Source organism: Cottoperca gobio, chromosome 8, assembly GCF_900634415.1.
Source record: "Cottoperca gobio chromosome 8, fCotGob3.1, whole genome shotgun sequence".
NCBI lineage: Eukaryota > Metazoa > Chordata > Actinopteri > Perciformes > Bovichtidae > Cottoperca > Cottoperca gobio.
In genome coordinates this window covers 19,371,161-19,391,219 of record NC_041362.1, presented here as the reverse complement: position 1 = coordinate 19,391,219, position 20,059 = coordinate 19,371,161, and the positions used below count along the sequence as shown (strand labels likewise).

The 20,059-nt window shown below is 39.9% G+C and overlaps 2 protein-coding genes across 2 annotated transcripts; both read right to left on the bottom strand.

Moving 5' to 3' along the window:
- Window positions 1-12,529, bottom strand: LOC115012366 (dual specificity protein phosphatase 3-like). The gene is made up of 3 exons (XM_029437950.1): window positions 12,170-12,529; window positions 4,494-4,726; window positions 1-3,140 (listed from the first exon to the last, which is right to left on the bottom strand). The coding sequence occupies exons 1-3, from the start codon at window positions 12,340-12,342 to the stop codon at window positions 2,932-2,934; spliced, it is 615 nt and encodes a 204-aa protein (XP_029293810.1). The 5' UTR covers window positions 12,343-12,529; the 3' UTR covers window positions 1-2,931.
- Window positions 12,530-13,942: 1,413 nt separating this feature from the next.
- Window positions 13,943-16,636, bottom strand: prl (prolactin). Its single transcript, XM_029437842.1, has 5 exons — window positions 16,594-16,636; window positions 15,805-15,917; window positions 15,083-15,190; window positions 14,218-14,400; window positions 13,943-14,134 (listed from the first exon to the last, which is right to left on the bottom strand). Exons 1-5 carry the CDS (start codon window positions 16,634-16,636, stop codon window positions 13,943-13,945), a joined length of 639 nt encoding a protein of 212 aa, XP_029293702.1.
- Between the last annotated feature and the right edge of the window lie 3,423 nt (window positions 16,637-20,059).

Sequence of the window (20,059 nt, the reverse complement as noted above, 5' to 3'; positions counted from 1 at the left end):
TGGAGATATCAATGTTTAATGAAAAAACATGTCTGCAAATATGAGGGCGCTACAGGTTTCAAAAAGTATAACATCAGTAGGCTAGGCTGAAAGATGTAGGTGGATGATTTCAACATTTAACCACTATAAACAAACATTGCTGAGAACATAAAACCCTTTGAAACGTCTCTTAAATGTGTCATATTACAAGCATATTAAGCAGGGGAACATAGGGCCATGGGATAATACAGCTAAAGCAAGCAAGCTAAAGTCCAGTTAAAGCTAGCTGGTGAGATAGTCACGGCTAGCTTTGACTAAAGCTACTTTTACCTTTGCCACCTAGCTGTGACCTGTAGTTGAAATACATCGATGTCAATAAGCTAATATCATGGTAATGTTACGTTGTTAGCCCTAAAGCAGCAGCTAAATCTAAAAGACGGTAAATACTAAATGCTAAGAAAAAGGGTTAGGCTACTAGCCTAGCTTAGCAGAGCAACCGCCATGTCAGCGTTTGACTTAGGTTGAATTCATGATCTGGTGTGGCTAAATTGCAGATAGAAAAGACATTTTGCCTGAACTTTTTATAAAGGTCTATGTCAAAATGTCTACATAGCCTATACATAACATGAAGACATTACATCCTACAGTAATTATATGTTAAAGTGTACCCAGTCAGTCTGAAAACTTGAGCCTTTGAGACTTTTTCTCAATACATGTTTTTCTGTATTTACTGCTCTCTGCCTTAGTATGGCAGTATACTATTGAGTGTTAAATCTTCAAAGTAATAGAGGTAAACTACTGTTAAGTGAAATCATATTAGAAAGTGGCCTCAGTCAACAATCCACTTATTTTTGTCTGAAGCTCAGTATGTTTTGAATGGCATCACAGCAATCAATAGTTTGTTATAAAAAAGAAAAGTCTTTCAAAAACATCTGCCAGTCATTTTCAGTTTATTACTGAATGAATGCAAAAAGTTACAACAATTCCCAGTGTCATTAGATAAATTACGCTTCATATAAGCAGTCTTGTAATCTGTGAGACTCAATGAAAGCCTACTGACATGGCCAATTACATCACATCCTACTGAGTAATGCATAATGATTCACAAGCTACAGTCTTAATAATGCACATTGTGACAAACAATGCACACATAATAAAGCAGACTATGACTCATTAAATATACATACCTGTGCTACGGTGAATATAACCAACATTTTGGCACAAACACTTATATTACAAAACATGCTGCTGTACAATATAAAACTACATATACTATGACAAAAACGCATCCATGTTAACATACAAAAGTACATGTTAACATGTATGTTAACATGTTAACATGCAAAAGGGGACGACTGTGAAGTAATCCAATAATGTGTAAAGTACTGGCAAACATATCTCACATTCTGGCAGTGTTGAAATTACAATCTAGGCTTTAGTGGTTTGGTTCCACTCTCCGGACTTGTTGGCATAAAGTCACAGGTCATATAATTACACGGCATATTTAAGAATGAGAAGAGCTCCACAAGAAACAAGCACAAACACTTGAAGCAGCAAAAAACAGCAACCTGTTCTCCTGGCTGTGTGCGGTGCGATTACATACAGTCAAATTACGCAACGCGAATGACGAGAATACGCGTGTTGTTGGCATTGCACATCCCTGATCGATCCAAACTCCATTCAGAAAAAAAGCATTTAAAAAAAATGTATGCTTGTCGTCTAACGGAGAGACCTGACAACGCATACATTTAGACTTTTTACAAATCGGCATCACGATGTAGTTATTTCGTCATCCTTTTGATCCGTTTATTGCAATTAAATCACAGCTAAATCTGTTTATTGTGGGTTCATGCCGCTGCAGTGAAGTAACGTAAATAAACGCAATGATCCCACGGTCAAACTTGGGCGAGCAACACGAGGCCGAAAATTCCCTTTGTGTTTGGTGTAATTTTGTACTCATTTTTATGTTTTTGCTGTGAAGCACTTTGGGCTGCAATTCTTGTATGAAGGGTGCTATACAAATAAAGTTTACACAAATACAACAACATTTGACAGAGTTTAAACTGACAGAGGTTCTATGGTCCCGTTCCAATCATCACTGTCATCAGTGTCAGAAGGTCCAGAAGATTCTCTAGTCTTGTCCTCCGTATCTGGGTGTAAATATTTCTCTGGATCTGAGTTCCTGGCTGGTTCTGACACAGCATAAAGATCAGATGCCTAATCAACATGTTATATCTTGTTTGATTGATCTTATGCAAAACTGCCAAGATAGGCTATGGTTTTTCGGAGGCTTAGCACATTTTAGTTTTGTGGTGGTTTAAACAAATGGGATATAAAATGTTCATTTCCAGCTTTCCAGGTAGAGTGTAATACAGCTCAGAATTTGTTTCTGATATTGTAATATCATCCACCCTGAAATCTGATTCAATATGAAAAATCACAGTCTCCACCGCGTGGCAGTGGCTGGGACTGAGAGTGAAGCCAAGACAAAGGGCACTATGCGGGGAGGGAGGACGAGAGGTGGAAAGGACAGAAGGCTGCACGAGAGAAGGCGCTCACAGTATCACATCTAGTAACATTCCATTCATACTTTGATATTGTTCTCTGGAATAGTGAGCAGCAGGAAAACACACCAAAGGACATAAAATAAAAAAATAAAAATCCTGAACCGAGATAAATCTAATATTCAGAATATACACACTTAGTGAAAGCAGTGCACCTGGATTTACACATTGCATTGTATGATCAGCACATCAAATACTAAATGTAAGTGTCAAAGGTGTGTGTGTGTATTATGTTGTACTATACAAACACTCAGTGCTGTCAGCCTCAGTCTAAGAGAGAATCTCTTTCATTTTCCACTATCGTCCACTAAAGCTGTAGAACAAGTGAAACAAAGTGAGCGTACTTTAGTTCTCTCTTACGGACGGTCTATCTTCTTCCTTGCCCGCCTCATTTGTTCCAGAGCTTTCCCTCAGCAGCCAGCCTCTGGTTTAACTGACAGAGCTGCAGAAGGAAGCCGTCGTTGGGGCCGATCTCTCTTTTCTGCCGCACCATGGCCAGAGCGGTGTGGACATCCATGCTTTTGCAAAGCATCAGGTAAGCAATGACTAAGGTAGGTGAGCGGCTGTAGCCTTCCCTGCAATGGACGTACACTTTACCTGCAGAAGAAAAGAAGTGCAACTGTTCATGTTTGACCAAATTCACATTGGTATCTGAGATATTACATTTCATTTTAAAGCTGCATTTGTTTATTTCTTTGGGCCTCTTCATTGTCTTACCATGTGTGTTAACAAACAGGTGCAGACACTGACAAACATAAACCTTCATTTGGAAACAAAATTATTTCATTTCGTGTTTCCGGTCACAAGTTTATGTGCAATGTTCCCTCTCCTTCCCTTAAGTTTCAGCTTTCACTAACTCTGGCTCTTCAGCTGCTTAATGCTCCACATTATCACCAGCTAGTCGCTAACTATGTCTGTCTTGAGTTCAGGGCTGGCAGGCAGTGTATAGCAGCAACATTGACTATTTGTCACCTTAATTGATTGCTAATGTGTATGTGAAGACTTGCTTATTTACACATTTAGCAGACACAGAGCAACATTCACTTTTGATTTTAGTGCACATTATTTTTGTCTGGTTTTATTTTTAAATACAAACATCTCCTGTAGTTTGGCCACTGGTTGGATTCGAACCCCGGGCTGCTGCAGCAAGCTTTTAATTGAGGGAACGCCTGCTCTATGAGCTGCGCATTTTTATGTGGGATGTACATTATTCTTTCAAGAGATTTAGATCTGGTTTCTTTACTTGCACACAAGCAACAGATGATGCTGGCGTGCATAAAAATTGTTTCGCTAGTTGGCTGGCTCCATAATGATCAAATACAAATGCAATACCAACAACTACTCAATAACGCATACTACTACGACAACAACCCACACATTGTGCATTGTTTAGAGCGGTTATAAAGTGTTGAGGCGCTCAAATTCAAAACTGTCTCAACCTGTCAGAAGTGAGACGAGGCAGTGACAGCGAATCACCTGATTGGACTGCGAAACAGTCCGGTGATTCATAAATTAAGCAGTTACTGTTTCGGACGTCATATGTCACGTGATTAGAAGCAAGCTTCGAAGCAGTGGTTCTATTGTAGTCCAGAGTTTGAAGCACGTATCGAAGCTTCAGTATCGCACTGCTATCACTAGTGCTCTGTGTGTCTGCATTTGAGTCTCTGTTGAGTGGTTACAATTTGGAGTCATGTTTCTGTATAATAATCAGAACTTTTGAGCGCAGCGCTATGTGGCAATTTCGAGCGGTGCCGCCCGACTAGGCGGAAGCGCCACCCTTGCCATTGCCACCGAGTGCTCTCCATGGGAAAACGGCAGCACAGCCAGCGCAGAGCAGTTCTACCTCTGATCATGTGAAAGCAGTTTAAGGATTTAAGCAACTATTTCCTGTTCCTCTTTGAAAGGATATCATTGGTATTTGACCTTCAGTTAGCTCTGTTATCCTCTGACCTTTTCCATTTTTGTATGCCAGCGCCTTCTCGATGAAGTCTGCTGCCTCTTCAAAGTAAACACTGATGTTGAAGTGGTCCGTGTCGCTGGCTGCTACGCCGTGGTAGGTGATGCCTGTGCCGGCATAGAACTCAGCGTTGGTGTCAACATGCATGAAGGAGTTTCCCTCTGCGCCGTTAAGGATGTGGGTGATGCCCTGGCGCTTGAGACGCATCACGTTCATGGCCACAAACCTGCATCAGATTGGTAAGCAAAACAAATGAACACCATAGAGTTCACACGTGCTACTAATGCAGTTTATACTCCGACAGAGGTGGTTAAAAAAGTGAGTGGTGCAACACAGCTAATAAGCTACGATGGCTTCCTTTTTAATTCAGGCTGTCCATCCCCTCAAAAGGTCAGCACTTTTTTTTTGTTTTTCTTTCATACAAACGTACTGCACTCTTACAAGAGAGATCTGCTGCTTCTCACCGTGAACCTCTGAGATTGCTGTAGCCTACCACTTGGCACCTCCTGCCTATTTTTTTTAATGTAGAGCTAAAAATAGAGTCTCTGCATGCAACGTCACGCCTCCACAAAAAATGTGTCAGCCAGGCTACAGACCAAATGGTGGAACCAGGACAGATGCATCGAAACAGATGCACCAGCTAAGAGATTAGTGCGTGGGTGCATGCTCTCTCATTAGACTTCAGAGTTGTGTCGACGTGTTTGTGTGGACACCAATATAAGACACAATGTTTAATAATAAATGCTTCTGCTCTAACCATTATGACTCCTTTAGTAAGACGGGCAGAATAAAGGAGGCACTAGAGAGACGTTCTACACTGCGCTGACTCGCTGTGCTGGGGAAAAACCTGTTTGTCAGATCTAAAAGCTTTAAAACAATGTCAAATTTTTAAAACACAATTTTAGTAAACCTGGAATATACAGTATTCTTTCAAGCTCCACATACTGTATGTAGGTATATGTTGAGCTGTGGTCGAATTATTCACCAACAAATAGCCTAAACTGTACACGCACTGCTACGTTCACACTTCACACTTTAGTTTAAAAAAACATCTGAAAATAAAACCATGTAAAAATCCCTGATGCTTTGGCCCGGAGGGGAGTCAAGGTAGGCCCGGCAGGCCAACAGGTTTGCAATAAACTGGTGGAAACCCTCCAGCACGATGAGGAAACGGTTGCTTAAGATAAGTCAATGTGTTAACTCTTGGTTTCAAACGGGATAGGACAGCGGTCTCCTGAGTGTTTGTTTGATCCAACCATCTCTTGTCATTATTGCTATGGCCACTAGAGGTCGCCGCCTAATTGTGAACCTCCCTGCGACGATCCAGCCTTCCAATAGAGAACAGCCTACTGAGCCAATTAGGAGGTAGGTAGGGCCATACCACCTTAAATATTTGCTCCCTGTGAGATCTTGCAGCTGTTTATTCAGCTGATGACATTCAAGGAGGGGGGACATTTGGAAAAATACACTTATTCCCTTTTTTGTTGAGAGTTAGAGGAGAGGATTGAAACCACTTGTGTCTGTATGATGAATATAAAGCTAATCAGTTAGTGTAGAGACCAAGCCGAGGCAACTCTGATGACATGAGGGTAACTTGTCAAACTTTGGAAAGCTCCTCCAGAGTCACAGAAGACATTAAACAATGGTTTACAGGTTCAGTAGTCCTCCTCCATTACTAGAGAACCTTACTTTGACGGAAATTGATGGAGTGCCCTTTTTAAATTCTGTATGGTGGAGTTCTCAGTAGTTTTAGGGTCCAAAGCAGTGGTGGACTCTACTTTCAGAGGCAAACATTGTATTCCACTTCATTTATTTGATACTTAATGGCTACTTTAAAGATTTAGATTGAAATTATTAATAAAAAAAATATACAAATAATTTACCATATTTTATTCAAACTTATTTGAACCCTTGGTGAAATTCACAAGCTCCTGCATCATTAAAGTGAGAATGCATCATTAATATTTGTATTATGTATTGTAGCTGCCCCTCACTGAAGTGTGTGTGTTTGTACTGTCTTTTTACACTGTGATGCCATAATGCTGAAGAAAAAGTTCCATTTCATGTAATGGACAATTACATTACATCAAAAATGTATTCTGAAATGGGCAGATGTGCATAATAAAAATATGTTCTACTTAAAGTACATTTTGATGCTAATACTTCTGTTTTTGAGTATTTCTACAATGTAGTATTACAAGTTTTACTGACTTAAAAGATCTAAGTACTTCGTCCACTTCTGGTCCAAAATATGAGATGCTACTTGCATGATGATTAAATTTGGTATTCATTTAAAAGCATTATGTTTTTAATCGACTCTTAAAATTATATTTATTTAAAAATAAAATAAGCTCTTTCTACCTGTTATTGGGACAGTTCCAGGAAAGAAATGCACTAATTTATACATAATGTATTTTAGTCAATTTATGACAAGCAACCACCTGACTCACAACAAATTGCAACAAAAGGTTTCTCAGTGGTTTTCATTCCTACTGGATATACTGATCAACAGAAAAAAAGTCTACCAAAATCAGACCTCCGGAAATGGGTTAAAACTGGGTCATTTCCAAGATGGCCACCACCGGGCTTCAAAATCACTAAAACAGCTATAACTTCTTCAATAATTGTGATAGAAACATAATTATTGATTATAGTCCAGACATGGGAAAATTACGGCCCGCGGGCCATATACGGCCCGTTAGGCTTTTTAATCCGGCCCGCCGACTCGCCGTGTGGAACTGCTTGACGAAGATATGGTCAGCGAGTTAAACAAAAAGGCGGAGTCCTTTAAGTTATATTCACTAGCACTGGATGAAAGTAACGACATAAAAGACACTGCTCAGCTCCTAATTTTTATCCGAGGGATTAATGACAGTTTTGAGATAACGGAGGAGCTTTTGAGCTATGGAATCGCTGAAGGGGAAAACGCGAGGAGAGGACTTATATGAACAGGTGTCTGCTGTCATCGAGAGAATGAAGCTGCCTTAGGAGTAAACTTACCAGTGTCACCACGGATGGATCACCAAATTTAACTGGAAAAAACGTGGGGCTGCTGAAAAGAATCCAGGATAAAGTGAAAGAAGAAAACCCTGACCAGGATGTTATTTTTCTTCACTGCATCATTCATCAAGAATCTCTGTGTAAGTCTGTATTGCAGCTTAATCATGTCGTGGATCCAGTTGTAAAACTCGTTAACTTCATATGAGCAAGGGGACTTAATCACCGTCAGTTCATTACGTTCCTAGAGGAAACCGATGCGGATCACCAGGACTTACTTTACCACTCTCGTGTCCGCTGGTTAAGTTTGGGGGAAAGTGTGTCAACGAGTGTGGGAGCTCAAAGAGGAGATTCGCTCGTTTTTGGAGCTAATGGGGAAATCCGACGAATTCCCTGAGCTGACCGACACGGACTGGCTTTGTGACTTTGGGTTTGCTGTGGACATATTGTCACACAGGAATGAGCTGAACGTTAAGCTGCAGGGGAAAGATCAGTTTGTGCACGACATGTACACAAATGTGAGAGCCTTCAAATCCAAGCTGATTTTATTCTCCAGGCAAATGTCAAACAAATCGTTCGCTCATTTTCCCACACTGGCCATGTAGAAAGAGGCCATCCGAAACGTGAAGAAATACTGCACATCACTGGACGACATGCACAGAGAATTCTGCCGTCGGTTTTCTGATTTTGAAAAAATTGACAAGTCACTTCAGCTGGTGTCCTGTCCCCTGTCACAAGACCCCGAAACAGCACCGCATGAGCTGCAATTGGAGCTGATCGATCTTCAGTCTGACTCCGTCTCACAGGAAAAGTTCAAGTCTCTTGAACTGAATGACTTTTATGCTTCACTTAACGAAGCCACGTTTCCAAACCTCCGGAGGACGGCACAGAAGATGCTGGCATTGTTTGGCTCGACCTACGTGTGTGAGCAGACTTTCAGCGTCATGAACATCAACAAAGCCCGTCACAGATCCCGGTTAACTGACCAACACCTCAGATCTATCCTGAGAATTGCCACAACAAAACTAACTCCAGACTTTGATGCACTGGCAAAAAAGGGAGACCAACAACACTGTTCCCACTGAAATGTGAGTTTCTCTACTGTGTTATGAAAAAAATGCATATGGAAAGTTTGGAGGAGCGTCTTTTAATTAAGAGCAATGTGCGCATTTACGCACAGCAGCGGTACAGTAGCTTAATTAACACGCCGCACATCGCTCTCAATTTAAAGACCTCTTTCTAGTTTCTGCTGCAGGCAGGATATTTAATACAGTCTATCTCTCAGGACAATCCGTCCATTATTTTGCGGGGTTTAAAACAATTAGAAATTATTGAGCTTGAGTATTTCGTTGGGTAATAATATGTTTTGAATGTTGAAAGAGATCTTTTTCCAGTAAATGTTGATTTCTTTAACTTTGCACCTTCAATTGAAATGTATAAAAAACAGACGCAATCTCCAAGTTTGATAAATTACATTGCGTGTCCAAATGCTCCTGGCCCGGCCCCTCTGTCAAATTTTAGAACCCATTGTGGCCCGCAAGTCAAAAGGTTTGCCCATCCCTGTTCTAGTCCATGGATTTAAGGGGTGGGCAATCCACTGGTGTCATTTAATTTCAGATCTGGATAATATCTAACCTGAAATCCAAGATGGCGGCAAAAAATTAGGGGCGTAAAATTAATAAATTGCTCATATATAATATATCCCCTATCTGGAGAAAAAACACCCAGATGTGTATGAGAAGTTTCAAGATGGCTACCATGTGATCCGGCGAACAAACCAGTTTTGGGCAGGCCTCAGCTGTGATCTAGTCATTGAACAAACACTCATGAGATCACTAAAAAGCACCGGTGGCTTGACTCATGGCAGTAAGATGACAGAGGAAGAGCGAGCATTGTGGACAATGTCAGCCCCCATAATATCTGAGGTCAACATCGCCATGCAGGACTTTAACGACCTCACATACACAACAAGCGAACAGCATAAAGAAGCAACGGGTGCCAGAATTGAAAGAGACACATCCGACCTCTCGAAGATAAGCACGAAGCTGAGCGCATTTTCACCCTTCTCCTCGGATCCTGCATTAAGAAATGTCATCAACGGTATCGTGGAGAACAAAGACATCAACGTGCATGAATATGAATCTGTTGGGAACAAAATCATCAAGAGAATGATTGGACAACCTGTGTTTTCCTTCTCTATGAAGAGGAAAGAGAAAGCGAAGACCCTGGAAAATTCATCTGCTGTCCAGGTTGCTCCTGACAGAACCATCGATCCCAGCTTGCTGTTCCAAAGATTCATGGTGGTATCCCAGACAGGTGATTTGTCACTTGAGGAAGTGATGAGGTATGAGCTCAGTCTATACCCACCATCTCTCTTTGAGGACAACAAGATCTTGAGGAAGGCCGACAAACCTCAACTCGCTGAAGCCGTCAATGACCACTGTACCAAGACACTGGCATGTGAAGGAGCACCTGATACCACACCTTCAGCACACCCTCAGACTGAAAGATATGTGCTTGATGGAGGATTCATGCTGCACAAACTCAAGTGGAAGAAGGGAGATACGTATGGAAAAATAGCCGGAACATATGCAGACTTCACAATAAGGCACTATGGGGCAGCAACCGTTGTATTTGATGACTATGGTGCAGGTCCTTCGATAAAGGATAACACTCAGCAGAGACGAGGACAAACCAACAGGTATCCGACTGTGAAGTTGACCGGTGAAACCGAATTTGACGGAAAGAGAGATGAATTCCTATCCATCGGCAGTAACAAGCAACAACTAATCACCTTAATAGGTGATCAGCTGAAGAAAGTGGGCTGCTCAGTTATTCAGGCAGAAGGGGACACTGATGTGGACATTGCAAAGACAGCAGTAAACAGCACAATTCTGCATTCCACCACACTAATCGGAGAGGACATGGATTTAATGATGCTTCTGCTTCATTACTCTTTGGCAGATTGGAAACCACTATATTTCAGATCAGACAACCAGTCAATAAGCAATCTGAAAGTATACGACATCAATCGGATGAAGCATCTTCTCGGGAATAAGTTATGCACCCAAATATTATTCCTGCACTCCTTCACAGGATGTGATTCAACGTCTCGTGTGTATGGCGTTGGGAAGAAATCAGTCTTTCAAAAACTTGTGAAAGATGATCAAGTACTCAAGATGTGTGCAGATACATTCACTTCGAGAGGCGTGAGCCTCGCTGAAATAGAGAACCTTGGCAGCCAAGTGATGACCGTTATACTTGGTGGAGAGAGCACATGTTGGCAGCCATGCGTCACAGCATATTCAACAAAAAGGTCGCTGCTGCTAAGTCTTTTGTTACACCTGAACATCTTCCCCCAACAGAATCTGCCACCAAGTTTCATTGTCTCCGAGTTTACTACCAGGTCATGGTTTGGATGGGGATGGAGAGTGACCTTGATCCTCTGCCAAAAGAATGGGCTTCCATGTACGTCTGCATGTGGATCGTGCCAAGTGACGTGTTGTGACAATACGTTAAGTCAAGTCTCTGAGGAACTAAAGGACAGTGATGAGGACTGAACTGAGGCAGTGTAACGGACATAACATTACAGATGAAGTTTCACATTCAAAGATCATTGCCTTTCGAGATAGGGGATATATTATATATGTGCAATCTATTGATTTTACGCCCCTAATTTTTTGACGCCATCTTGGATTTCAGGTTAAATACTGCCCAGATCTGAAATTAAATGACATCCATCAATGAAATCCTTAAAACCATGGACTAGAACCAATAATTATGTTTCGATCACAATTATTGAAGAAGTTATAGCTGTTTTAGTGATTTTGAAGCCCGGCGGAGGCCATCTTGGAAATGACCCAGTTTTAACCCATTTCCCGAGGTCTGATTTTGGTAGACTTTTTTTCTGTTGATCAGTATATCCAGTAGGAATGAAAACCACTGAAAAACCTATTGTTGCAATTTGTTGTGGGTCAGGTGGTATATCGACCGGTCTATTTCTATAATCCAGAATACCCTAATGGAATGTGGAGTATTCTGGATAATAGAAATACATTATGTATAAATTAGTGCGTGTTTTAGGAGAGACATGGAAGTCTGGTCTCTTTTAAATCAACAGGAGACTTCCAGGTTAGGTGAACAAGCTATTTGTGGACCCTCCATCCATGCCAGCTTTGCCTTCTCCTGTCTGTTTGCCTTTTCAGAACATTCCTCAGCCTCTTTGAAAGATTAAACAAGTTTCTGTCTGATATTACACTCGTGGCTACAGTTGCCTTTTGTGGTCTAGCAGACAGTCAGCCTCAAACAGGAAAATAAAACGTATAACTAAATAAAAATGACTATGAAAAGCAGACGGCAGCTAACAGCAGTGACCATACTTTAAACCGTGGCGTTCATTTGCTAGATTATTCTAGAACATGTCCTATCCATCCTGTGGTACTCTTTTTAACACACACTGCTACACTATATTAACCTTTATTATATATGATATATCAATGTAGCATCGCATTATAATATATTGCAATAGTATCATTAGTGGTTAATGCATTATAATGCATTTTATTTGCGTGATTCAGAGTCTATGGGGATTGTTTATGCCTCGTGACTGAATATGAGAGTTCACTGTAGTTTCTAACGTCTGTGGAGAGAAGTGATCACAACAATGACTCACGCATTGCCGACGTAGATCCTCGGGTAAACCTCATGGAAGTGTTTCGTCGGCCAGCTGTACAAGCCGCTGTCGTCCGTCAACAGATCATTGAGTTGCTGGATTGTCACCTCGAAGCTCGTCGGCGTGTCGCGTGGGTCCGGAGCCGCTGGCTTCACCTGTTGGTTGTCCTTCATACCGGAAGACTGAAGTAACGTTAGCTCCAACAGGCACACACAGGAGGGAGGAGGCGGGGAAGGTGGCGGACAGGTGTCGGTTTACCGGTGAGATGGAGTGAAGGCTGCTCGGCTCTCCGTGCGCCTCCCGAGCTAAACCCGCACGCAGGGCAGGTCTGTGCTTGATGGGGGCCCCTGGGTCGGTGAATCCCCACCAAGGGGTACCAGGACAATTAAAGAGATAAGAAATAAATATTATATATTTTCACACAAAGGGTGAAGTCAGAAATCATCCAACAAAATGTAAAAAGTGAATGTAATTCCTTCACAACATGTCATATACTGCATGCATTTGACATTATGACTTAATATAAACAATGAATGCACAATAAAGTAAAGCTCAAAGATTTTCAATAAACAGTCGACATATGTCTCGTTATCTTATTTTCACAATATTACTACATTTGACACCTCTTCCTGCAGAGAGGTAGTTAGATGTGGGACAGCCAGCGTCACCGCTCTACAAAAAGCCATAAACCAAGTAACTTTCACTGAAGTCTAATTTTCAAATGCATGTCGTCTTGTTTTTGATGTTGTGAAATGTTAAGTTTAAAAAAGGTTTTTAAAAACAAATTAAATGTCACATTTGGCCCGTCCTCAAGGCACCCCATGATTTATATACATTTGTATCATTTTATCAATACAATTATGATGGCATTGGTTATCATCATTAGACTGTTCTGCAATTTATTACATATAGCAAGGATCTTAATCATCCTTTGTGGTGATAACTCAAAGTGATATCCAGCCTTACTAATAATCCAGGTTAATGAGGTACTCCAGTGATTAAATATTTCATATCCTAAAGTCAGTGAACTCACAAAAGTCAGACAAAGAATTTTACTGTGCAAGACATGATTTTTATTGATGTGCAGATTTGAAAGAAGTATTTTAAATTGATAAGCATTACATTCAAAATGCTTTCAAGAAAGTGTATTTAATCTAAAGTGCAAATGCTGCAGTTTGTCAAGCATTAAAAAGAGGAAGTTATTCTCCATTGAAGCCTCCCAGTGTGACAAGAGGCACACTGCCTTCCACCACACGAGTATAAAGCTTTAGTAGAAGGACAAGACAAGAAGGAGTAACAGGAGAGAACAAACAAAGTGTACCACAGTTTGACCACAGTGGTCAGTTTATAATGCCAGACCAGCTGGAAACATCTGGGGAAGTGTGTGAGCCATGAGTCCTCATCAGCAGCACTGGACAGTATGAGCCTTTAGGTTTACTGTTTTAACCTTGAAGTCAACGAGGAAAGTTTAGAAAGTATGTTTGCAAGGGAAATGTTTCTATCAAAATCAATAAGAGCGTAAACTTATATCTTAACATCTATACGTTCACATTGAGAATTGGATCAGTGAAGTTATTGTTTTGTGTACCGTGCAGACTAAAAGGTGTCACTTCAAACTAAATATGATTTCCTGTTTGTGACGTGTAACTCCTCCTTATCTTCACCTTCTGGAAGCTCAGAATGCTAACTACTTAGTATGTTAGCTATGATAGCAGATTCCTAGCACGCGCTAATCTACAGTTGGTAGGGAATGCAAGCTGGCTGCCTCGATCTTCAGCACGTCTCCGGGAGCGATTTAGTGGCCCGGCAGCGTAGCACTTTCAGGAAGCTGTCAATCTTGTGAGAGTCGCGGCGGAAGCAGGACAACAGGAAATTGAAGTTGATCAATTTGGAAATCCTGTCCTGGCCGATGTCATTGCCTCCACTGTAGGGCAGTGAGGAGATGGTCTGAGCTGCGGGACCCATCTGGAAGAGAAAAGAGGCAGGGAAAGTGAGACGGGGGGTTGGGATAGTTGAAAAACTGTCTATTGATTGCAAAAGCAAAACACCTTTCCAGATAAGATATCCAGGCCGTCTCCCAGGCTCTTGGAGTGCTCCTGCAGCTCCAGGATCTTGTTGGATATGGTGCTTTGGGCTGGGTGGGGCAGGGTGTTAGCAGAGGCGGACAGGACTACCAGGGGGTCCGCCCAGGCATGGAGCAAGGAGCGAGCCAATGACAACAGGTCTGACTCCTGGAGATAAAGTCAAAGAGATGATGATAATGGGATGATACAATAAATTGAAGGGTAACTGGGGAGACGAGAGAACAAAATGCAAGACAAGGAAGATGTTGTGTTTACACCTGTTGGCCTGCAGAGCTCGGAAATATTGCTGATTTCTCAAAGTTGTCACAATGAAATTGAAATGAGAGTCCGATCCACACAATACATTTATTTTCATGCTGTTTCTGGAATGAGGTACATTTTCACACTTTCAAATGACTGTTTAGTTGCAGGGTCTCCTGAATAAACTGCCTCAGTTGCCATACAACGCACACATTTATCATTTTGATCTCTCAGATTTGCAATCCAATCCAATAGTTTGGCCGCAAGAATTTAGGTTTAGAGAAAATATGAAGGTTATTTAAATCCCCTTTTGGAACATCTACAATGATCGATTTATGCTCGACTGATATCACAAGGATTCGATGATGCCACACATTCAAATTTTGTGGGATGGATTTGTCTTAAAAGGAAATATTATAATCCGACACCTTGCAATGATCAAACTGAGCGGACTCCGGCTGCATAGCAGATATGGTCTGATGTATACTAGAGGCAGGACAAAGAGAGCAAGGATGGTGAACATGAGGTGAGACAAATGAAAGCAAAGAATATGGAAGATATGGTTAATAAAAAGGAGATAGTCACTCACTGATACTTGAAGAGTTTGCTCCTTGTCACTGGGTGTCTGCAGAGACGAGGTGTGGCACATCGAGGGGCGAGGCATGATCACCCGGCCGATGGGAGGGAAGTGAGAGTCCTGGGGGGGGTTATTATATTATCTTTGGTGTCATGCTGCATTTTATTCCAAAAAGAATGCACATAAAAAAAAAAAACTTTTATCATATTCTAAAAGTCAACCCTTTAACGACTGGTGACTTTAGACTATACAAAGTCCCAAACCTTTCATACTAAATAATAATCATACTTCAGTGTTATATATGTTTACCTTTTTGTTTTTTATTTAAATGTTCGAAGTGGACCACACATTCTTAATTCCTTGTCAAAACCATTTCACACTAATCCCTTTGATGGATAAACATCTATTCTTTATATATGTCCATTCACTTGTTTTGTTTTTCAAAACATATTTATTTCCCTAAAGTCATTCTGGCTCTCTGAAAAAAGTTTGAAGATCACAAAATGTTAAAGCATGTAAATAATGCGTTGGTTGGATCTCTCATAGCTGATCATTTATGGAACCATGAGAAGACAACTCACACACATATATATATATATATATATATATATATATATATATCGTTTTTTGTTCAAAATATTAATGTGTGAATTCCAACATAATTTATGATCCACTATCACAGCCAGAAGTTAATTTTCATACACTCTTTCTATTTCAACCTGGTGTTTACTGACCAGGTCGTGTGTGAGCGTGGTGCTGAGGGAGTGCAGTTTGTCAGAGCGCTGAGAGGCTCGGTCCAGCAGGTCACTGATGGGGATGGCACTGCAAGCTGCCCCCATACACAACACTACAGAGCAGGAGAAGTGACAGATGATTCAGAGTCGACTGTATTTGTAAAGCCAAATGTCACATTCAGCGTCTCTTAATGCACACCAGCAACAGCCCGCACTGCGAGGACTGAATGTCAATGAGCTGAAAGTGGAGGGAGCTTTAGAGTTGAGGGTTAATACTCCTCTGGTTACAGTAATACTAGCACTGCCTTTACATCACAATGACAGCATCTTTAATACCCTCTTCAAGACATTGTAATTTTCTTTAAACATAAAAAAAAAGAATCCGAAATCAATATTCTTCATTAATTTTTTTATAAAGAAATTGTGGCAAAGATATTTAGGCTTACTAAACTGTATATTTTATAATGTAAAATAAACGTGTCAGTGCTCTCTAAAACTGTTTCATTTTTTAACAGCAATTTCTTGTTATTTATCCTCTGACAAACATACTGTATCTGCATATCTAATATCAGTCGATATTAGGGCCGGATGATTTATCATCTAACAGTAATTACACAAAGTATTCTTTATTCTTCACTTAGATAACACAAGGTGTAAAGATTTTTTATTTATTCAATCTATTAACATTACATTTCTTATTATTTTAATGTAATATCATTGTGTAGAACCCAAACAAATAAATGCAGATAATTGAATAGAAAGATAAAATAGACAAGCTGAGCTCATCACCTGTCATGAAGAGTTTACTTCCATCGTTTTTTCTTTGAGCCATCTCTCTTCTTCTGCTACCTGCTTGTTAGTCTCTGCTGCTTCAACTCGTCCTGTTTCTTGCTCTTTCTCCATTTTGCCCCCATTTTATAGTTTTTTGGCCTCCACAGGTTTGGTTATGCAGCAGTGTTTGCTGATTGTCCAGTTCATAATGAGAAACATGGTCAAGGAGATTTGAATGGATGCAACAGGAGTGTGTGTGTGTGTGTGTGTGTGTGTGTGTGTGTGTGTGTGTGTGTGTGTGTGTGTGTGTGTGTGTGTGTGTGTGTATGTGTGTGTGTGTGTGGAAAAAGTTCCTCCCAGATCTTAATTAGATTGATGAATAAAAACATAATGTTTGGTCTTTATTTGATGGTTAAATTACTGATAACCATGTAAGTCCATAACGGACCTTACCTTTCCATAGTTACAGTGTGGGCAAGTTATCTCACTTGTGACCCATGGATCGGGACTGAACGGGCCAACCGGGAACAGGCCCAGGGCCCCAAAGTGTCAGAGGCCCCTGGCCTTCACCTACACAACACTCAAAGAAACTGACCAGGTAGAGACTCAAAATGACCACAAAAAAAACGAAGACACATAAACAACTACAGAGAGACTCACAACGACCATAAAAAGGGTCAAAACAAGCACAAAGAGACTACCAACCACAAAGACTCAAAACAACTACAAAAAGATACAAATCATTTACAAAGAGACACAAATTAATTACAGAGAGAAGCAATACAACTACAAAGAGACACAAACAAATACAAAGACGCAAAAGAAATCATCAAAAACAGGCCAATCAACTGTAAAGTCTGTGTGTCTTGTTTCTTGTAGTGGAGTTGTTGGGTCCTTTTGCATGTCTGTTCCATTGTCTCATAATTTGTCCATCTTGCCATCTGTTTTCTCAAACCTGAAGGTGAAAAATCCTTCTCCAAAATGCATTTAAAATAGTTTTCCCGCAAGTCATGCTATATTGTACTGTTACAGAATGGCATCAGCTGTTTCCAGTACTTGCCCTTCATCATTTTAGATTTAGATTTGCTTTAGTAAATACAATTTAAAAGTGTTGTGCAGAATCATCTAGATATTGAAGTAATGTCATTCAGGATAGAAATTTGATGTATTTTTTATTTAAAAAATTCCATAAAGATGTCAGAAGAGTTGATGGGCAGAGGCAGGAATGAGGACGTCTGGTGGACATGTGTGGAATGACACCGTGAGACAGACCAAACAGGGAAAACATAGGGCGAGGAAAGAGGCAGAGAAGACACAACTATACTTTTACATTAATATGACATGGCACGCAGACAATGTGCTCTCCAGGTCTGAGCAAGTTTCATAAGATTTTATAAGTTGTGTGACCCTCAGAGATGTCTACCTTCCTGTTAGAGCTCTAGTGAACAAGCTGTCCACAATAAAACTCTTGTCAGTTTACACTGACATGTGGTTTGCATCCTCAGGCAGTTCCATTCAGGAAATGTACACACAGGTTGAACATATAACAATTTTATTAGATGTACAAAAATACATTCAAACAGTCATGACAATTAAACATATGGCCTTATATCCTCTGGATTCACATTTCATATAATAAATAACATAATTCTTCCGCCTGTTGTGTTTGAATAGAGCGACTTTAACTCGCCTGTTGGAGGGCAGAAGTTGGTATTGTGTTTAAAACATGCGAGGTGTCAGAAGAGATACTGTTAGCAAGTCTGAGCGTGCTCTTGTTGTGAGCTGCTTGAAAAGGGAGCACCACAGGTTTGCCAATAATCTGTATACAAATTTGGATGTGATTATATACTTAAATTCAAGCTTTCACATGTTTAGTGATGATGATTAAGGTGTTTTCTCACACCATTATATTAGCCAGGCAACAGTCCACGGGTAGAGTGAGGCAGAGTCATCAGTATTTTACAAGACACTGGCTGCTCACTGCTGGTGCAATCTGCACAAGATTCAAAGATTCAAAGGCTTTATTGTCATATGCACAAAAGATCAAGTCCCCGGCTCCTCCAATAATGCAACATACAGACATTAAAAAAGAAATAAAATAGTGCAATAAAATAGTGCAAGAGACATAATGGTGCAAGTAAAATGAAGGAATAAGATAAATGTATACATATAAAACAGAATGTAAAATTGAATACTGTATGTTAGAATAAATACTGTCTACTGTAATAACATTTAGATATGTATGTGTGTACTATAAACATATGCACAAATAGACTTATTTGTAATTAAGGAAAGTGCTGCATAAATGCATGTCAAGACAAATCACGCATCTAGAACATATGAAAATCCATTGTGTTTTCTCAGAAGTTATTCTCTGTAGCAGACTTCTGACACATGTCTTTAGTTCAAAATGCATTAAACATTTTCATAAAATCAGGAAAACTCCTGAAGCTGATGTTGATTGTGTTTTTTGAGCTGTTAAAGAGGAGCCTAAACAAAACGTTAGTTAATCAGTTCTGTTTCCTCTTCAGAAAGTTACACTTCAACTCTCCTCTCAAGGACAGAACATGGACACATGTCACAGTGTGCACTATTTTTCCCATGATACCTTGCTTTAAACATCCCTCTCATGTTCAACAGCCAGTCAGTCTCGAGCCTCCTCTGTTCAGTCTACCTCCCATCATGTACTTTGAAAACATACACATGCGCAGCAGGCCGGCCCCCCCCCCTGTGACCTACAGGCTGACTTTGAAGCCTCTGCTGATTTTATCACCTGTGAGGTATCTCTCACATGCACGCACGCACACACACACACACACACACACACACACACACACACACACACACACACACACACACACACACACACACACACACACACACACTTCAAATTCCCAATTGCTGCAAGCCAATGTCCACCTGGAAAGCAGGTTTATGTTGCTGCTGGTGTTGTTTTACAAAGCAAACAATGTGTTCAAGATTTCACTTCAGTAAAAGCACAAAAGTATTAACAGCAAACTTTAAGTAATAAAGTAATAAAGTAATTGTCCATTTCAGATATTTATATTATTATATATATCTTATGATTGGGATTTTATTAGTTAAGTAAAATAACTTATAATATAATATATATATATATATTATATATATATACATATATATATATATATATAATATATACATATATATATATATATATATATATATATATATATATATATATATATATATATATATATATATACATATACTATATATATATATACATATACATATATATATATATACAGATACCTAGAGGAGACTCTATATATATATACGAGACATATAGCATATATAAATTATACATAGACAGAGAGCCATATAGTATAATATATACATATAGATATAGAGATATACATATACAATATATATAGTACAATATAGAGATATATATACTAGAACATATATACATATAGCATATAGAGAGATGAGATATATATAC

Coding starts and splice junctions, on each gene's coding strand:
- LOC115012366 (XM_029437950.1), bottom strand. CDS start 12,342: ATGAAGGACAACCAACAGGTGAAGCCAGCGGCTCCGGACCCACGCGAC. Junction 4,727..12,169: donor AGGATCTACGTCGGCAATGC/GTGAGTCATTGT, acceptor AATCTGATGCAG/GTTTGTGGCCATGAACGTGA. Junction 3,141..4,493: donor GGCATACAAAAATGGAAAAG/GTCAGAGGATAA, acceptor TTTCTTCTGCAG/GTAAAGTGTACGTCCATTGC.
- prl (XM_029437842.1), bottom strand. CDS start 16,636: ATGGCTCAAAGAAAAAACGATGGAAGTAAACTCTTCATGACAG. Junction 15,191..15,804: donor CCACGCTCACACACGACCTG/GTCAGTAAACAC, acceptor AACCCCCCCCAG/GACTCTCACTTCCCTCCCAT. Junction 14,135..14,217: donor TGGATATCTTATCTGGAAAG/GTGTTTTGCTTT, acceptor TTTCTCTTCCAG/ATGGGTCCCGCAGCTCAGAC.